Here is a 14,484-nt window from a genome sequence, read left to right on the forward strand (position 1 = left end):
TCAACAAAAAAACAACAACAATAAGAAGAAAAAAGAACCAAAATAATAATGATAATGTGAAACTTTGCTGGGTTAAACTAGCATAAGACGACAAAAAGTATGCACGGGGAGTTTTCTTAAAGCTTTTGTGAGGAGAGGAAGTCTCACAGGGAGCAAACACAAATCATACACACTCAGAATCAGACTGAGGAGTATTTACAGCAACACATCAGTGTTTTATAAACTTGATTGGTGAGCCAGAGCCAAACTCTGGACAGATGATACTGATTTATGCACCGTTTTCTCATCCACAATCGACATTAGCCAAAGATTTCTATTCTATCTATTGTTTCTGCTTGTTAAGTCATATCTGCATCTAGTTTCTACTCTGATTAATGCTCCTTTATTTGTATCGTCATATTCAAGGGACCACCAGGGCCGCCAGGGACGGTTGGACTGTTGGGAGAGATTGGTCATAAGGTGAGTGTTTTGGAAAGAAACACTCAGACATATGGTGTCCATTTAGACACACACACACACACACACACACACACACACACACACACACTCTAACAGTACTGTGAAGACTAAATGTTTAGATATATGACATGTGGTGTTCATCCCTTTCACCGCTAATTAGATGTCATCTGTCCAATTTAACTAAAACGCATATACTCCAAAGGTGTCTGAATGAGTGAATTATTGGAACAGACATGTTGTTTAAATGTACTTCAACAGAGTCTAAGCTGTTCGTTTTTATCAAAAGTCATCCAACATTTTACGCTCCATTATTTCTACAGGGTCCTCCAGGCAAGGTGGGAGAACCAGGACTGCCAGGCGAGCCAGGCGAGAAGGTGAGAGGTGTTATATAAACTATTGCATGCCTTATTTGATTACACTCATTGATTGATATAAAACAGGCAAACAACATTATGTCCATGTTGTGATGCTCATGTTGTGTCTGTGTTTGTTATTTAGGGAGCCATTGGAGCTGTTGGGAACATCGGAGAGCAGGGACTGATTGGGCCACGGGTGAGTTTATCTTCTCAACTATTTCAAACAATAGAGTATTTTGCTTTCCTCCCAGGTGGAGCTGGTCATTCTGTTAAACTTTGCATGTGTGTGATAACAGGGAGAGCCAGGCCTGGAAGGAGAAGCTGGTGCAGCTGGTCCAGATGGAGCCAAGGTGACATGATTTTCCCGAAGCTGTCTCCAAAACTTTGACATTTAGTTAACTCAAGATCTCAATCTGCTTTTTTTTTGTTCAAATAGGTGAGTGAAACTTAAATGTGCTTTTGTTTTATGTGCATGTGTTCAGGGTGACAAAGGCGACATGGGTCAGGAGGGCGACCAAGGGGAAAAAGGTGAAACTGGGCTAAAGGGAAAGGAGGGTATGCCTGGAAGTCCTGGCCTCACTGGCGTCAGAGTAAGTAGTCCATCTTTGTGGAAATATGAATACTTCCATATTTCTAAATGTTCCAGGCCATCACAGACCTTAAAGCCTGACTCAAGCTGTTTCTTCATTTTGTTTCCTCTCTAAAGGGTCCAGAAGGGAAACCTGGCAAAATTGGGGAAAGAGGCAAATTGGGCTCAAAGGTATTCACATATTCATATTTGGACAACGACATAAAAATGCTCTGTGATCTGCCATTTTGTGAATAATCTTTTGTGTATAATTAGGGTGCCAAAGGTCATATAGGACACCTCGGGGAGACTGGGACTGTGGGGAAGATTGGACCACCAGGATTTGATGGGCAGAAGGGATCCAGAGGAACTATCGGACACGTGGTAAAGTGGAACAGTAATGTTAGGAGAGGGATCATGTATAGTGAGCAGGTTGCTGTAGCAGATTGTGTAACCTTGATGGTGCTCCCTCACTATTACAACCCGCTTACTATGCATTATTATTTCACAGCTATTTACTTAATTTATCAATAACTGTTTGTCTGTATTTGATAGTTAGCTGGAGAGTGACAGGGAATAGTTGGGAGAGGAGACTGGGGGTAGACATGCAGCAAAGGAACAAGGTGGGAGCATAGGCTGGGAGTTGAGAAAAGGACAATAACCTCTGTATATGGGGTGCACAGTTTAACCACTGTACACTCCTTAAAATGAGCTAACCTAGATGTTACGACTGATTGAGTCATTGCCAGAGTCTGTGACTTCCCTTTCCATTTATCTGTCCTTTGACACCACTCTATCCCATACTGTGTGACGTCAAGTGTTAGCATCATTCAACGTCTTCATTTATGTAGATATCTCTCATAGCCATCAGTTATTGTGTCATCAATCAGTCAGTCTCTATTTGTATAGCTCAGTCCTTTTGTTTGTTCTCCATTACCAATAATTGATGTGTAATGATTAATCAGAATTAGATACTTAAAACAGCTAAGTAACAAGCATAAATATAATTTATTTTTAAATTACAAGCAGACTAAAGACAGACTATTTCTTCTCTTCAGGGAGCTCCTGGTCGGATGGGTCAACAAGGGGAAACTGGTCTTGCAGGTTATGAGGTAAGATGACCTTCATTTAAGTAAAAGTCTGCATTGGAGGGACACTCAGTTTTAAATAAGCCTGTTGTGGTTTTCGCTGTCCTTCTTTGCAGGGCCATCAGGGACCACAGGGCCCCATGGGGTCTTCAGGACCAAAAGGTGAAAAGGTACACCTCTTTTACTTTATGTGTAACACCAATCTTATATTATTCCTCCTTATTTCCAGTATCTTTTTCCAGCACGTCCCAGAACCAGTTTGGATCCACCAAAAGTCACCTGAAAGTAGATCCGTAACACCAATGGTTTTTATAATGTTTGGAAGATAGCATCCCACAATGCACCTCTCCCACTTCAAGCCGCTTATATTGATCAACTTTGATATAAACCTTTTTTGCCTTCATTAAAAACAGCTCATTGTTAATAAAATACACCTTTTATGTAGCACACAGGCAGAAGAAGTTGGTTCTACATGAACAGAGAGTGTCAGATTGATGCTGTATCACATAATAAATAGTTATGTGTAATCATAAAACAGAAAAGCACACGCAAATAAACTCCTTAACAAAAAGGTATATAAAAGAAGCATCTTCACAGCTGTTGTCTTGTATTTTAAATTCTCTCTGCATTATTTGCATCTGCAGGGCGAGCAGGGAGATGATGGGAAAGTAGAGGGTCCTCCTGGTCCTCAAGGTGACATCGTAAGTCCCACCTGGCTTTCTTTTCTCCTGTCTTTAAGTGTTTGTCAGCTTTGGGGGGGAAAATCTGACTTCTTTGCTATCTTTCTGAATCATGTGACACAAGGCTCCCTGCCTCTTATCAGTAGATGGCGCTATGACAAAGATGCAGCAATGGCATAAGGATGTTTTCAACAAGGGACTAATCTTACATAGAAAGTAAAGTTTGAGGCAGCTTGTTCCCTTTATTTATGAGTTACAGGAACTTCCTGTTAGTGAAACATTGAACTATGACAAGCTGCCAGAGTCATGCCCTTTGAGTTTTGTATGAAAGGTCAAAAACTCTGTTTTCCAAAAGTGTCTTCTGGCAGAAATGAAAATGTGGTGTGGATTGGATTAACACTGTAGGAGGAGTAAAATCCAAGTGTGATCAAGGCTCTTGGAAGAGTTAATCCTAGAAACACCCTTGTTGAAAGCCTTTTTTACCCATATTTGTAAACAAAATATTAAAAATGACTGACTTCCTGTTTGGTTTACAGTATGGGCCCAAGAGACTTTTGTGTTGGTCTTAGCATCACACATATACCCGCCAAATTTTATAATCCTATGTTGAATGTGCTGTAGGGGCTGAATATTTTAATCAAAGAAATTTCGATTTTTTTAATTGAACTCTTATTCCATCAGGGTCCTGTTGGTGACAGGGGGGAGAGAGGGGAATCAGGAGATCCAGGATACATAGTACGTACAATCACACCAGGGGATTCTAGACTGTTTTGTTTTAATATTTGACTTTTTGATATTCATACTCTGTCACTTTGTTCTAGGGTCAAATTGGCGTGGATGGAGCGAGAGGCAGGCCTGGAGCCCCTGGACTACCTGTGAGTGTAAAAAAACCTGTGATCTCTCTACACACAGTGCTGTCATTAAGCCTGCACAAACAACCTGCAGGCATGCACACACAGGCTGTCTTTATATGCTTTCATTAACCTAACCGCCAATTTCAGGGACAGACTGGACCTCGAGGGCAACAAGGACCCAAAGGAACCAAGGGAGACCAGGTAAGGATGTGAAAAACAAAAACATCTAACATATGTCTGTGGGGGAGTCTGAATCTTCCTCTGCATGATTTTTGATTTGCTAAAAATGAGAAAACATTACTGTTATTGTCTGAATCATATTAGCTTTAGTCTAAACACCTATTAGAGATTATTATACAGGATGCCCAATTTTTTGTGTGGTGTAAGCTGAATGCCAGGGCAAATGACGCCAAAACAAATAGCATTATTGACAAATTCCACCACTTTAAGAACTAAAATATCAACAACAACAATAGCAGGGCATAAGCAGGGTTAGCTAATATTGCAGAAAACCAACAGAAACATATTTGACTACTTTAATCAGCATGATACAACACATCTGCTTTTTTGCTTGAGAAAGAGCTGCCATGCTAATCACTAGTACAAGATTAAATGTTTCCCTTTTCCTCTTAGAATCAATGCACAATCTGTATATTTAGGACATTTATAGTCAATGTTAATACAACTTTACCTTCAAACTTCTTCTGTTTCTAAAGGGTCAAAAAGGCAAAAAAGGTCTGTCAGGACAAAAAGGAACCCGAGGAACAGAGGTAAGTCCACAACTGTCCATACATCTGCATTTGTTCTTTTTTCACACTTCATTCTTTAAAAAATAGTATTCCTGACTACAATACTCGAGACATAGGCATCAGTAGATTAACCTCCATAAGGGGGGAGCGATTGTTCCAAATCACTTGAGTGATGTTGGGTGACAAAAAGCCAGTGACACATCTAGATTGCTAATAAGTCCTCTTCTCATCAGGGTGGTGGTGGTCCACCTGGTCCCAAAGGTGTGGTGGGTCGAGAGGGACAGGAGGGTGTTCCTGGGCAGGATGGAACTCCAGGAAAGGATGGCAGTAAAGGAATGCCGGTGAGACACACAAATGCATCTCTTGTTTATGTCCTTACATACCAAAATACAATACCGCGCGATACTATTGATGTGATACGATACTATAAGATATGATACAAGGAGTCACTATACCATACCATATGATATGATACGGTATGGTACATTACATTACATGCATTAAACTAATTTGAAGGCTGATCGGTTATCTGTTAATAATATTTAAAGACCACATTTCTCTTAGGATAAAGATACTCTTCCAATCGAGATTCATTTTTTTCTTTCATGGTTTGTTTTCAGGGAGAGCACGGTGACGACGGGGAGTTTGGTCAATCTGGCAAATCTGGCTCACGGGGTAAAACTGGCGTGACAGGGCTCCCAGGAGATCAGGGGGGCTTTGGACCAAAGGTAAAAGGAAAAGAGTAACGCTTCAACAACATAAAACCAACTGCAGTGACATGCTAGTAAGTGAGCTAGGTTTACCAAAATCACTCATTTGATCATTTATTCATCCATCCAGGGTGAGCAGGGTCTCCGCGGCCAGAGTGGACCTCCAGGGAAAAGAGGCTTCAGAGGTGGGATGGGACTGCCAGGGCTACAGGGAGACCAAGGACCTAAAGGACAAACTGTGAGTGTCACCCACAGATACACACACAATCAAACACGTGTAATAAATTCAATGACTGACCAGAACCTTGACTGATATGATGCAGTGACATGTTTCATGATGATTGTGTTTGTTTGTTTCCTTTCTTTTTGCTCAGGGTGATCCAGGAGGACCTGGGTTTCCAGGGATTCTGGGAGATTTTGGACCAAGGGTATGTCTGCAGCCAAACAGCCTCATATCTTCAAAAAAATATATAACTGTAAAAGTGGAGTGCACATCACATTTCACCATAGATACAGATATTTTAGACTGGATACCAGACGTTATAATTGTAGTTAGAGATACTGTAGCACCTGGTTTGTGGGGAAATTTTGCAAAATGTCAGATAGCACCGTTTGAACACATGTATAAAGTGCATATTCATAGACAGTGTATAAATACTTACCTCTGCTGTTTTCAGGGACCCCCTGGAGACTTTGGGCCAAAGGGCATACAGGGACCAAAAGGGCCACAGGGAGGGATGGTAAGTAGAAACTGAATCATCAAGGTTGTACTGACTAAATGCACAAAGCCTGTTATTATTTCTTGTGCTAACCTTTTTCTCTCCATCAGGGCAGGGGAGGAGTTGCTGGTCCTGTAGGAATCATTGGTCCTAATGGCAGTGCTGTAAGTATTCTTCTAATTGAATAAGTTTCTCCTTACTGTTACTCCACAGAAGACTGACTCTGTGTCTCTTTACAGGGTCCCAGAGGGGAGAAGGGAAACCGTGGAGAGACCGTAAGTTTTCCCATCATCATTTCTTTCCATTTTTTTTACTCTGAAGTACTAAAAACAACTAAACATTACTTTTTAAATCAACTAAATCTGACTTTTCTCTCTCTGAACAGGGATTGCAAGGCCCAAAGGTATGTTTGAATACTGAGCCTTTATTTTTCTGAGGTCAGAGGTTATTTGTATTTTACCCCCAACACTTGATGGACAAGATTTAAACTTATAAAGCATGTTTGTCTTTTGAATAGGGATCTCCTGGACCTCGTGGACCCCCAGGACTTCCAGTAAGTTTTCACAACTTTATAGACTTTATTGGTCAAACATGGTGTTAGAATTACTTTGATTTTTTTTGACTACATGTGTATTTTTCCTCTTAGGGTCCCCCAAGTGTCCCTCTATCATTTGTAAGTCACATTATATTTTCCCGTTATATCACATCCAGTAAATAAATGAGTCAAGATACAGTACAAAAGGAAGATAAGATAGCACTGATTAAAAAAATGTTCCATTTTTTGTTTTGATGCAGAGAGAAGATGGTGTATTGTTCATGGACTCACACACCCCTCTCAGGACTGAGGTTAGTGAGTCTAACTCAAAACAAACCTCTGATTATGAAATGTTGAATCTGCTTCTGACCGTGTCGGTATGTTCCTCTCAGTCTCTGAATAAGCCAGTGATGGACCTGCCGATGCTGGACCAGGGCGCAGAGATTTTTAAGACCCTCCACTACCTCAGTAACCTGATCCAGAGCCTGAAGAACCCACTGGGCACCCGGGACAACCCCGCCCGCATTTGCAGGGACCTGCACAGCTGTGAACAGAAGTTGAACGATGGTGCGTGCTGTTTGGAGGACAGAGATTGAGAGTAATTTCATGTTTCAAAGACTCATTTTCTAACTTGTGTTGATATTAGGCACTTATTGGATTGACCCTAACCTGGGCTGCTCGTCGGATAAAATTGAGGTCTCCTGCAACTTCACTGGAGGGGGGCAGACCTGCCTTAAACCAGTAACAGCATCCAAGGTATATAAGACAAAACACAATCACTTCCAGAGATGAAAAAATGTAAAGATGGTGAATAAGACACAGGTATCACAAAGCAGACCTGTTAACTGATACTTGTTCTGCCTGTTTGAGCAGCCAACGATGAGCGTCGGACGTGTCCAGATGAACTTCCTGCACCTGCTGAGCTCAGAGGCAGTGCAGCACGTCATCATCCACTGCCTGAACGTCTCAGTGTGGAGGACGGCTGAAGATGAGCCGGATGCCCAGTCTGTGAAATTCAAGGCCTGGAGCGGGGAGGTGTTCGAAGTGGGAGGAGAGCTCGAGCCTGAGGTCATAGAGGACTCCTGCTGGGTATGACGGACATGATTTCACTCAATCAAGTCGATATTTCTCCTTATTTTTGGACTTTTTGCACTCCCATGTCTTAGATGAAACAAACAGGCAGTCAAGCAACCATTTTTATTTACAAAGCAGCAAACTAAGAATAAAATCATAACAGGTTTACATAAAAAGCAGACATAGACTGTACTCTGGTGTATTATTTACAATGACCCAACATCAGTTCATCCATTAACAACCACTTGGTAAGGCAAAAGCATCCTTTTTTACAGGAAGAAACCTTGAGCAGGACTAGATTTAGTTAAAGATAACCATCTGCTGCTACCTACCGAAAAAGAATAGGGTTAGTGACAGACAGACAGACAGACGGACAGACAAGAAGAAGTGCAGACAACAAAAAAGTAACAGATTATTTTTTGCAGTAATGCAAATAAAAATAGTTGGAATGTGATTAATAACATCAACTACATGTACCATGGCATTCTAAGCAGTGCATAAAAAGGCAAATCCAAGACAAGCCTAAGCCCGCCCTAACTATCAGCTAGATAAAAGTAGAGAGGGTGTCTGCCTCCATGACATTAACTGGTTCATGATTCCAAAGGAGAAGGGCCTGATAATTGAAGGCTCTGCCTCCCATAATACTCATAAAGATTTAAGGGACCTTAAGCAGGCCAGTTTTCTGAGGATACAATGTTAAGTAGGCACTATGGGCTCTGGGATATGATAGTGTTTGACTAGCTTTGTATGTGAGAAGGAGGATTTTAAATTCTATCTGAGATTCTGTAAGGAGCCAGAGCGAATAAGTAATATGAGATAAATGTATTTCCTGTCTTAGTTCTTGTCAGTAAGGTATAATATTTTGTGTTTCTTGGTTTCAGGTAAAAGATGGCCGCTGGCATCAGACCCATTTTGTATTCCACTCCCTGGACCCCACCCTGCTCCCTGTGGTCGACATCTATAACCTCCCCAATAGTACCCCTGGCTCACATTACCACCTAGAAGTAGGCCAAGTATGCTTCCTGTGAGTTTTAAGTACAAATCCTTGAACAAGAAGGATGGATCATGACCCCTGCAGGTGGTTGTGCAGGTGTGGGGATCAGACCCGCCTCCCCTAATCCATGACAAAACAAGTGAGTACAAGCCTCCCTCCAAACAGATCCTGCGACACTCTGCCAAACTCCCATTGGACTGCAGACAGAGGGAGCAGGCACAGGGAGGTGAGGGGGAGGAGGAAAGAAGAGCTTTGGAGGAGCAGGGGAGTTCTTGCACTAATAGCTTCTTCACACGGTAAAAGCTTCTTCAAGCTCCTCAAGAAGGATCTCCACATGTACATCCGCTTGAAGAAAAAAGGCTCTTTGCCACACAGTCTCTCTGGGACATTTATAAGTGAAGGGAGACCAATCAGCGGACATTGACGTAACTTATTTTTCTAACTGTATACAGTCTGTATACTGTGTGTAGTTTCTGTGGAAATACCAGGAACTTAATTCTGTTAAACAATAAGAAATAAAGTAATTGGGATCAGTTAAATGTACATATATATGTATACTTATTATTATTTCTAACTTTTATACATGTATATCTTATGTAAAAAGAAATAATCTTCAAGTGCAATAGAAAATGAGAAGATAATTTGATATTTTAAACTTATATGGAAGGATTTTTCAGTGGTGTTACCGTTTTAATTGCCCTGTTTTTGGTGCTCATCTCATTGTGATCCTGCCAGGTGAATTAATCCTAAGGCGGACTCTTTAAAATAAAAAAAAGAACATCTGTATTTACTGGTGCTCCAAATGGGGAATCGTGGCATTCAGTTCCACCCTAATGTGGGAAAAGCAGGGACAAACTGTTAGTAATGACATCTAAAGACAAAGCTGATGCAAACGAGCCGTCCAAGTGGACACTCAAATTGTTATATACTTACTGCTTTACTTATTATTATACGTTATTGAATAGATGCCACTGATAATTAGGAGGAGTACCTACAGTTTTGGAGTAAAAACCTTATGGAGCTCTAGTTCTCAGTAGTGTTTTATTCATTTCTCTACAACTGTGGAGTAGGAAATCAGGCATATTCCTTGCTTCTATATTAATAAATAGAGATAGGAGGGTATTATTTACTCACCGCTAAATGGGACCAGGAGTCTCTGTTTTTTTTCACCCTGACAGTTACAGGTACAGCAGGTACAGGTATTCCTTAGAGGAGAACTGAGCCACAGGAGAGAGGAGAAAGGGTGCAGGAATCAGAATAAAACTCCCAACTTCTGTCTCATCCTCTCTCTAATGCATGGTGCTAAGTAAATTATTCAAGGTGCTAACCATAGTGCTGTAATTACACCACTTTGCTGAAATATTCTTGTGTTTATAGTGCATGCTAGCCTAGATAAGATTCTAAAGTTCATATAACATTTTGCCATAGCTTTCAAAATGCACTACAATGCTAATAATACCCCATCTAGAACTACAACCGTTATAGTACCAGCTTTTGTTAATGCTGCATTTCTAAAAGAGGTTGGTCACAATTCTTATATTTCAAGAAATAGCTATAAACATTTTAAAAAGATTCCTTCTTTTGAGTTTAAATCACAGGATTTATAGCTTATTTTCCTCTAATAATAAAAGTGTATTTTTCTCTGTACAAAGCCCCCTACAGCTGTATGTAATATTTGTTAGAAACACAAATAGTGGAGATAGTTTTGATTTAATAAAAAGTTTCTTTATTGTAGCTGGACACAAGTGTGTATAATTCTGCAAACCTTGCTGTATACAGTGGATCCCCTCTCTCTTATTTAATATTATTTAATGTTTGTAACGTGGTTGCTGACTGAGCAATTTTTTGTTGGTTGAAGCAATATTACTCTTTCTGACATCTTTATATATCAGTTTGCCCAACTGGTCTTGGAGTTTATAGATTTTTTATGTGTAAATTTGGGGCTCCGGAGAACAAATTTATTGCAATGTTAATTATCTTTTATTTTTTTAATTTTTGTTATTTCTGTTGTTTTTTTCCTCTATGATAACCAACCATGTACTGTATCAGGATTCTGTGTTATACTATAACTTGTGTTTCAAAGAATTATGAAAGTATGTGAAAACTGTTTCTGTCTTTTTGTTGCAGACAGTAAAATGAGCTAAGAATACCTCACATTTTTACACAAGTTTATCATTAAAGCCTGTTTGGAAACATCAGCCAAATACAGTCAAGTCATCGAACTCTGAATAAGACTATTTCTGGTGCAAGCATTCTTTATCTGTAGACTGTTTCTACATTGTTCAATGTCAAATTTGTTCAATAAATACTTTCAATTTTTGTGTTGAGGAATTTTTATGGCTTCAAAATTAACGATGATCAACTAAGATGGAAAGGATCCGTTGCTGACACTGAGGGGCAGCAGAGGCTCAGTGGTAGAGTCAGTCATCGCTCAATCAGAGGGTCAGGGGTTCAGTCCCAGGTCCTACTGTTCACATGCTGAGGGGCACTCAGAGAAGACAGTGGGCATAAGGTATTTCTTAATACTGATGGGAGCCGTAGATAGCAACCTCTGCTATCAGTGCATGAATATGGTGTGTATTGATGAATGTGTGAAGGCACTTTGAGTGGTCAGAAGGCTAGAGAAAGCCCCAACATAGTCCATTTTACCATATTCCTACAGTTGTCTTGTACACTACCCCCTGGCAGTCCCTATTAACATGCCCCTGTTAAAGCTCCTGTGAGGAACTTTCTGGGTGTAGATTTTGGTGCCCCCCTGTGGACAAAGTGAACTGATTTTATCCTGTGTAAATTATGATTATCCTGCTTTCAACTAAAGCATGATTTATCCTTCTGCGTCGAATCGACGGTGTAGTCTACCCCGTAGGTCTGTGTAGCTCCCATACCTACGCAGAGGCCTAGGCACGTAGCTGACGAGCACCTCCTTCAAAATGTAACTACACATCGAATCGATTCGAACCGCAAGCCCTGTGATTGGTCTGCTTGGCGGCATTGTGTTTCCCACTTTTACAGCACTTCCGAGATCCCCGCTCATCAGCCGCACATCGGCCGTGAAATGCATCTCTTCCGACATTTCCTCTCTATTCTTCCTGTAGTCATTGCTGTATGATAAACAACAACATGTATCATAATATGCTCTGAATCGCTGTGAAAAAGTAAACAGATAATGGAGCGGGGTCGGAAACAAGCGACCCGACTATCAGAGAGACCACTCTGCCCTCAAGTGTTTTGGCGGAGAAGTCATGCGTGTAAGGGTCACATCGCCGCACAAGTATGTAGTGCTCATGTCCGTGTCAGCCCTTGCTGTCCTGGGCGATGCAGAAGTATAAACCAGCCTTTACACTTACTGTTGATAGTTGTCTCGTATACTTGCCCCCGTTAGTCCGTATTAACACGCACCTGTTAAAGCTCCTGTGAGGAACTTTCTGTTTGTTTGCACTTTGGTGCCCCCCTGTAGCCCCTCTGCTCATCTGCACATTTCCTGTCTCTCTTCAGCTGTCCTGTCCCTTAAAGGCAAAAATGCCCAAAAATATTAAAAATGATAATGACAATGCAAACTAGGAATTGGTGATAGTTTCAAGATTGTTTTTACTCTATAAGCTCTTATTGAGTATCAAAAAGTTACATTTCATAATATTTGTAGGAAGAGGCAGGAGGTATCAGAGGGTTTATGCTAAAGTGTAAGTAGAGGTAAATTAAATATCCCAAGTCAATCCTGATGGCACTTTCAACTGGATTTTTTAAATGTTTTATACTGTTATGATTCCACTTTGAGCACATCCAGAGGACACTTCTTATTTGTATACTCAAGAGGGCGACATATTATGTATTATCCACTCAATGGCTATCTGGGGTTTTTATTTTTTCATGTTTCCTGTGACAGGACACTAGAGAGGGTATTTTTTTATATTTATTTGTTAAAGGGTGATCCATGAGGGTGCTTGGGCAACATTTTTAGGGACATGAGTACTGGGGTGGGTTAGAGTGGGGGGCCTCAGTGCACTTGCAAATTTGAATACACTTTAATGCTGAATACATTTTCCCATCTTTCAATTGAAAATCTAAATTAACATGTGCAGAGATGTTACTATGGTTTATAGTAAGTCTCAGGACCCAGTGGTTTTCCTTTCATTGGATCACGGGATTATTGAATGGGTCCCCAATAAAACCTTTGCTTCCAGACAAACCAAAGTGTTAGCTCCATGATGGTTATGTTCACATGCTTTGCTGCACAAAAACAAAGTGAATGTCATGACAAAGTGATGCATAAAAACCGACCACAACACTGAAATGAAACTCCTGATGCTCACACATCACAAGGCCTGCTCCAAGTATGCCTTATCTGCCAGGCCTAATGATGTAGGCTTGAACTGGCTCTTGTCCAGTATGATTTCAGTGCTGGTCCAGGGTTGAAAATCCTCAACTTCAAATTTGATTGTGCGACTGGCTTAAATAAACTCTAGATGTCGCTGCTGTTGTGTGGATACATGATTATTACCCTGACCATCTGATCCGCTCCTGAAAATAGCCAAGTGGGTAATAAAAGGATGAGATAGTGGTCATAAGACTGTTTCTCCACGGTTTATAATTATTCCACTAAAGAGAGTGCTGTTTATGCCAAATTGCAACACACCCACCAAGGTTAACTTGTGTTTAAGCCTATTCTATAATGAATGTTTTCATGACACATAGATTATAGATGACACTGCCAAAAAATGTCAGGACCCGATCAAGATACATCACAGATATAGGCTCTTCACTTTATGTAAAGCTCGTGTTACTGTATTTTTGCTATGGAGACGAATGTGTCATGGACTCTTTGGTCCGTTAATAAGGAAGAGAAAAAGGTGTTGTCAGGAGACGTGACCCGGGTTTGGAAGTCACTCCTCATCCAACAGCGTTTTATTTTGAGTTTCTATGTACCTCCCTTGAGTGTTTGTTTTGGCCAATCGTTTTGTCCCAGTATCCTTGCACTCCCATGCTGCGTTTGTGGAAACTCGGAAATTCTCAATCGTAAATTCACAAAGGCAAGGCAAGGCAAGGCAGCTTTATTTGTATAGCGCATTTCATAACACGAGGGCAACTCAATGTGCTTTACATTAAAAGATCAAAAGCATTGGAAACATTCAGACAAGCATAAAAGAACATAATTAAAATTACAAATATAATACAACAGAAAAGAAAAGGAAAATTACATTAAAATTTTAATTTAAAGTGAGTTAAAATAAGCTAAGATAGGAAGGCAGTGGCAAATAAAAAAAGTCTTAATCTTTGATTTAAAAGAGGTGAGAGTTGGAGCGGACCTACAGCTTTCAGGGAGTGTGTTCCAGATATGTGGTGCATAATGACTGAACGCTGCTTCACCATGTTTCATTCTGACTCTAGAGACTGAAAGCAGACCAGTACCTGGTGACCTCAGAGGTCGAGGTGGTTCATAAAGTAGCAGCAGATCAGCAATGTATTTTGGGCCTAAACCTTTCAGTGATTTATAAACCATCAGCAGGATTTTAAAGTCTATTCTCTGACAGACACATGGGACAGACAGGAAGCCAGTGTAGAGATCTAAGAACTGGAGTGATGTGGTCTACTTTTTTGGTCCATGTTAGGACTCGAGCAGCAGCATTCTGTATGAGCTGCAGCCGTCTGATGGACTTTTTAGGGAGTCCTATAAAGACACCGTTACAGTAGTCTAATCTGC

At 40.6% G+C, this 14,484-nt stretch overlaps 1 protein-coding gene across 1 annotated transcript in view; it reads left to right on the forward strand.

The window, feature by feature from the left end:
• Positions 1-11,105, forward strand: part of col27a1a (collagen, type XXVII, alpha 1a) — a 115,136-nt gene extending 104,031 nt beyond the window's left edge. Inside the window, exons 36-64 of the mRNA XM_034709115.1 lie at positions 406-459; positions 780-833; positions 958-1,011; positions 1,112-1,165; positions 1,298-1,405; positions 1,522-1,575; positions 1,660-1,767; positions 2,442-2,495; positions 2,588-2,641; positions 3,116-3,172; positions 3,833-3,886; positions 3,973-4,026; positions 4,153-4,206; positions 4,722-4,775; positions 4,988-5,095; positions 5,375-5,482; positions 5,595-5,702; positions 5,839-5,892; positions 6,142-6,204; positions 6,294-6,347; positions 6,423-6,458; positions 6,569-6,586; positions 6,701-6,736; positions 6,830-6,856; positions 6,979-7,029; positions 7,111-7,285; positions 7,365-7,474; positions 7,592-7,807; positions 8,674-11,105. Of these exons, the coding sequence (XP_034565006.1) occupies positions 406-459; positions 780-833; positions 958-1,011; positions 1,112-1,165; positions 1,298-1,405; positions 1,522-1,575; positions 1,660-1,767; positions 2,442-2,495; positions 2,588-2,641; positions 3,116-3,172; positions 3,833-3,886; positions 3,973-4,026; positions 4,153-4,206; positions 4,722-4,775; positions 4,988-5,095; positions 5,375-5,482; positions 5,595-5,702; positions 5,839-5,892; positions 6,142-6,204; positions 6,294-6,347; positions 6,423-6,458; positions 6,569-6,586; positions 6,701-6,736; positions 6,830-6,856; positions 6,979-7,029; positions 7,111-7,285; positions 7,365-7,474; positions 7,592-7,807; positions 8,674-8,820 (2,178 nt within the window). The 3' untranslated portion in view covers positions 8,821-11,105. The remainder of the gene's footprint in view (positions 1-405; positions 460-779; positions 834-957; positions 1,012-1,111; positions 1,166-1,297; positions 1,406-1,521; positions 1,576-1,659; positions 1,768-2,441; positions 2,496-2,587; positions 2,642-3,115; positions 3,173-3,832; positions 3,887-3,972; positions 4,027-4,152; positions 4,207-4,721; positions 4,776-4,987; positions 5,096-5,374; positions 5,483-5,594; positions 5,703-5,838; positions 5,893-6,141; positions 6,205-6,293; positions 6,348-6,422; positions 6,459-6,568; positions 6,587-6,700; positions 6,737-6,829; positions 6,857-6,978; positions 7,030-7,110; positions 7,286-7,364; positions 7,475-7,591; positions 7,808-8,673) is intronic.
• The last annotated feature ends 3,379 nt before the right edge of the window (positions 11,106-14,484 follow it).

This window comes from Notolabrus celidotus, chromosome 19 (genome assembly GCF_009762535.1).
Source record: "Notolabrus celidotus isolate fNotCel1 chromosome 19, fNotCel1.pri, whole genome shotgun sequence".
Classification (NCBI taxonomy): Eukaryota; Metazoa; Chordata; class Actinopteri; order Labriformes; family Labridae; genus Notolabrus; species Notolabrus celidotus.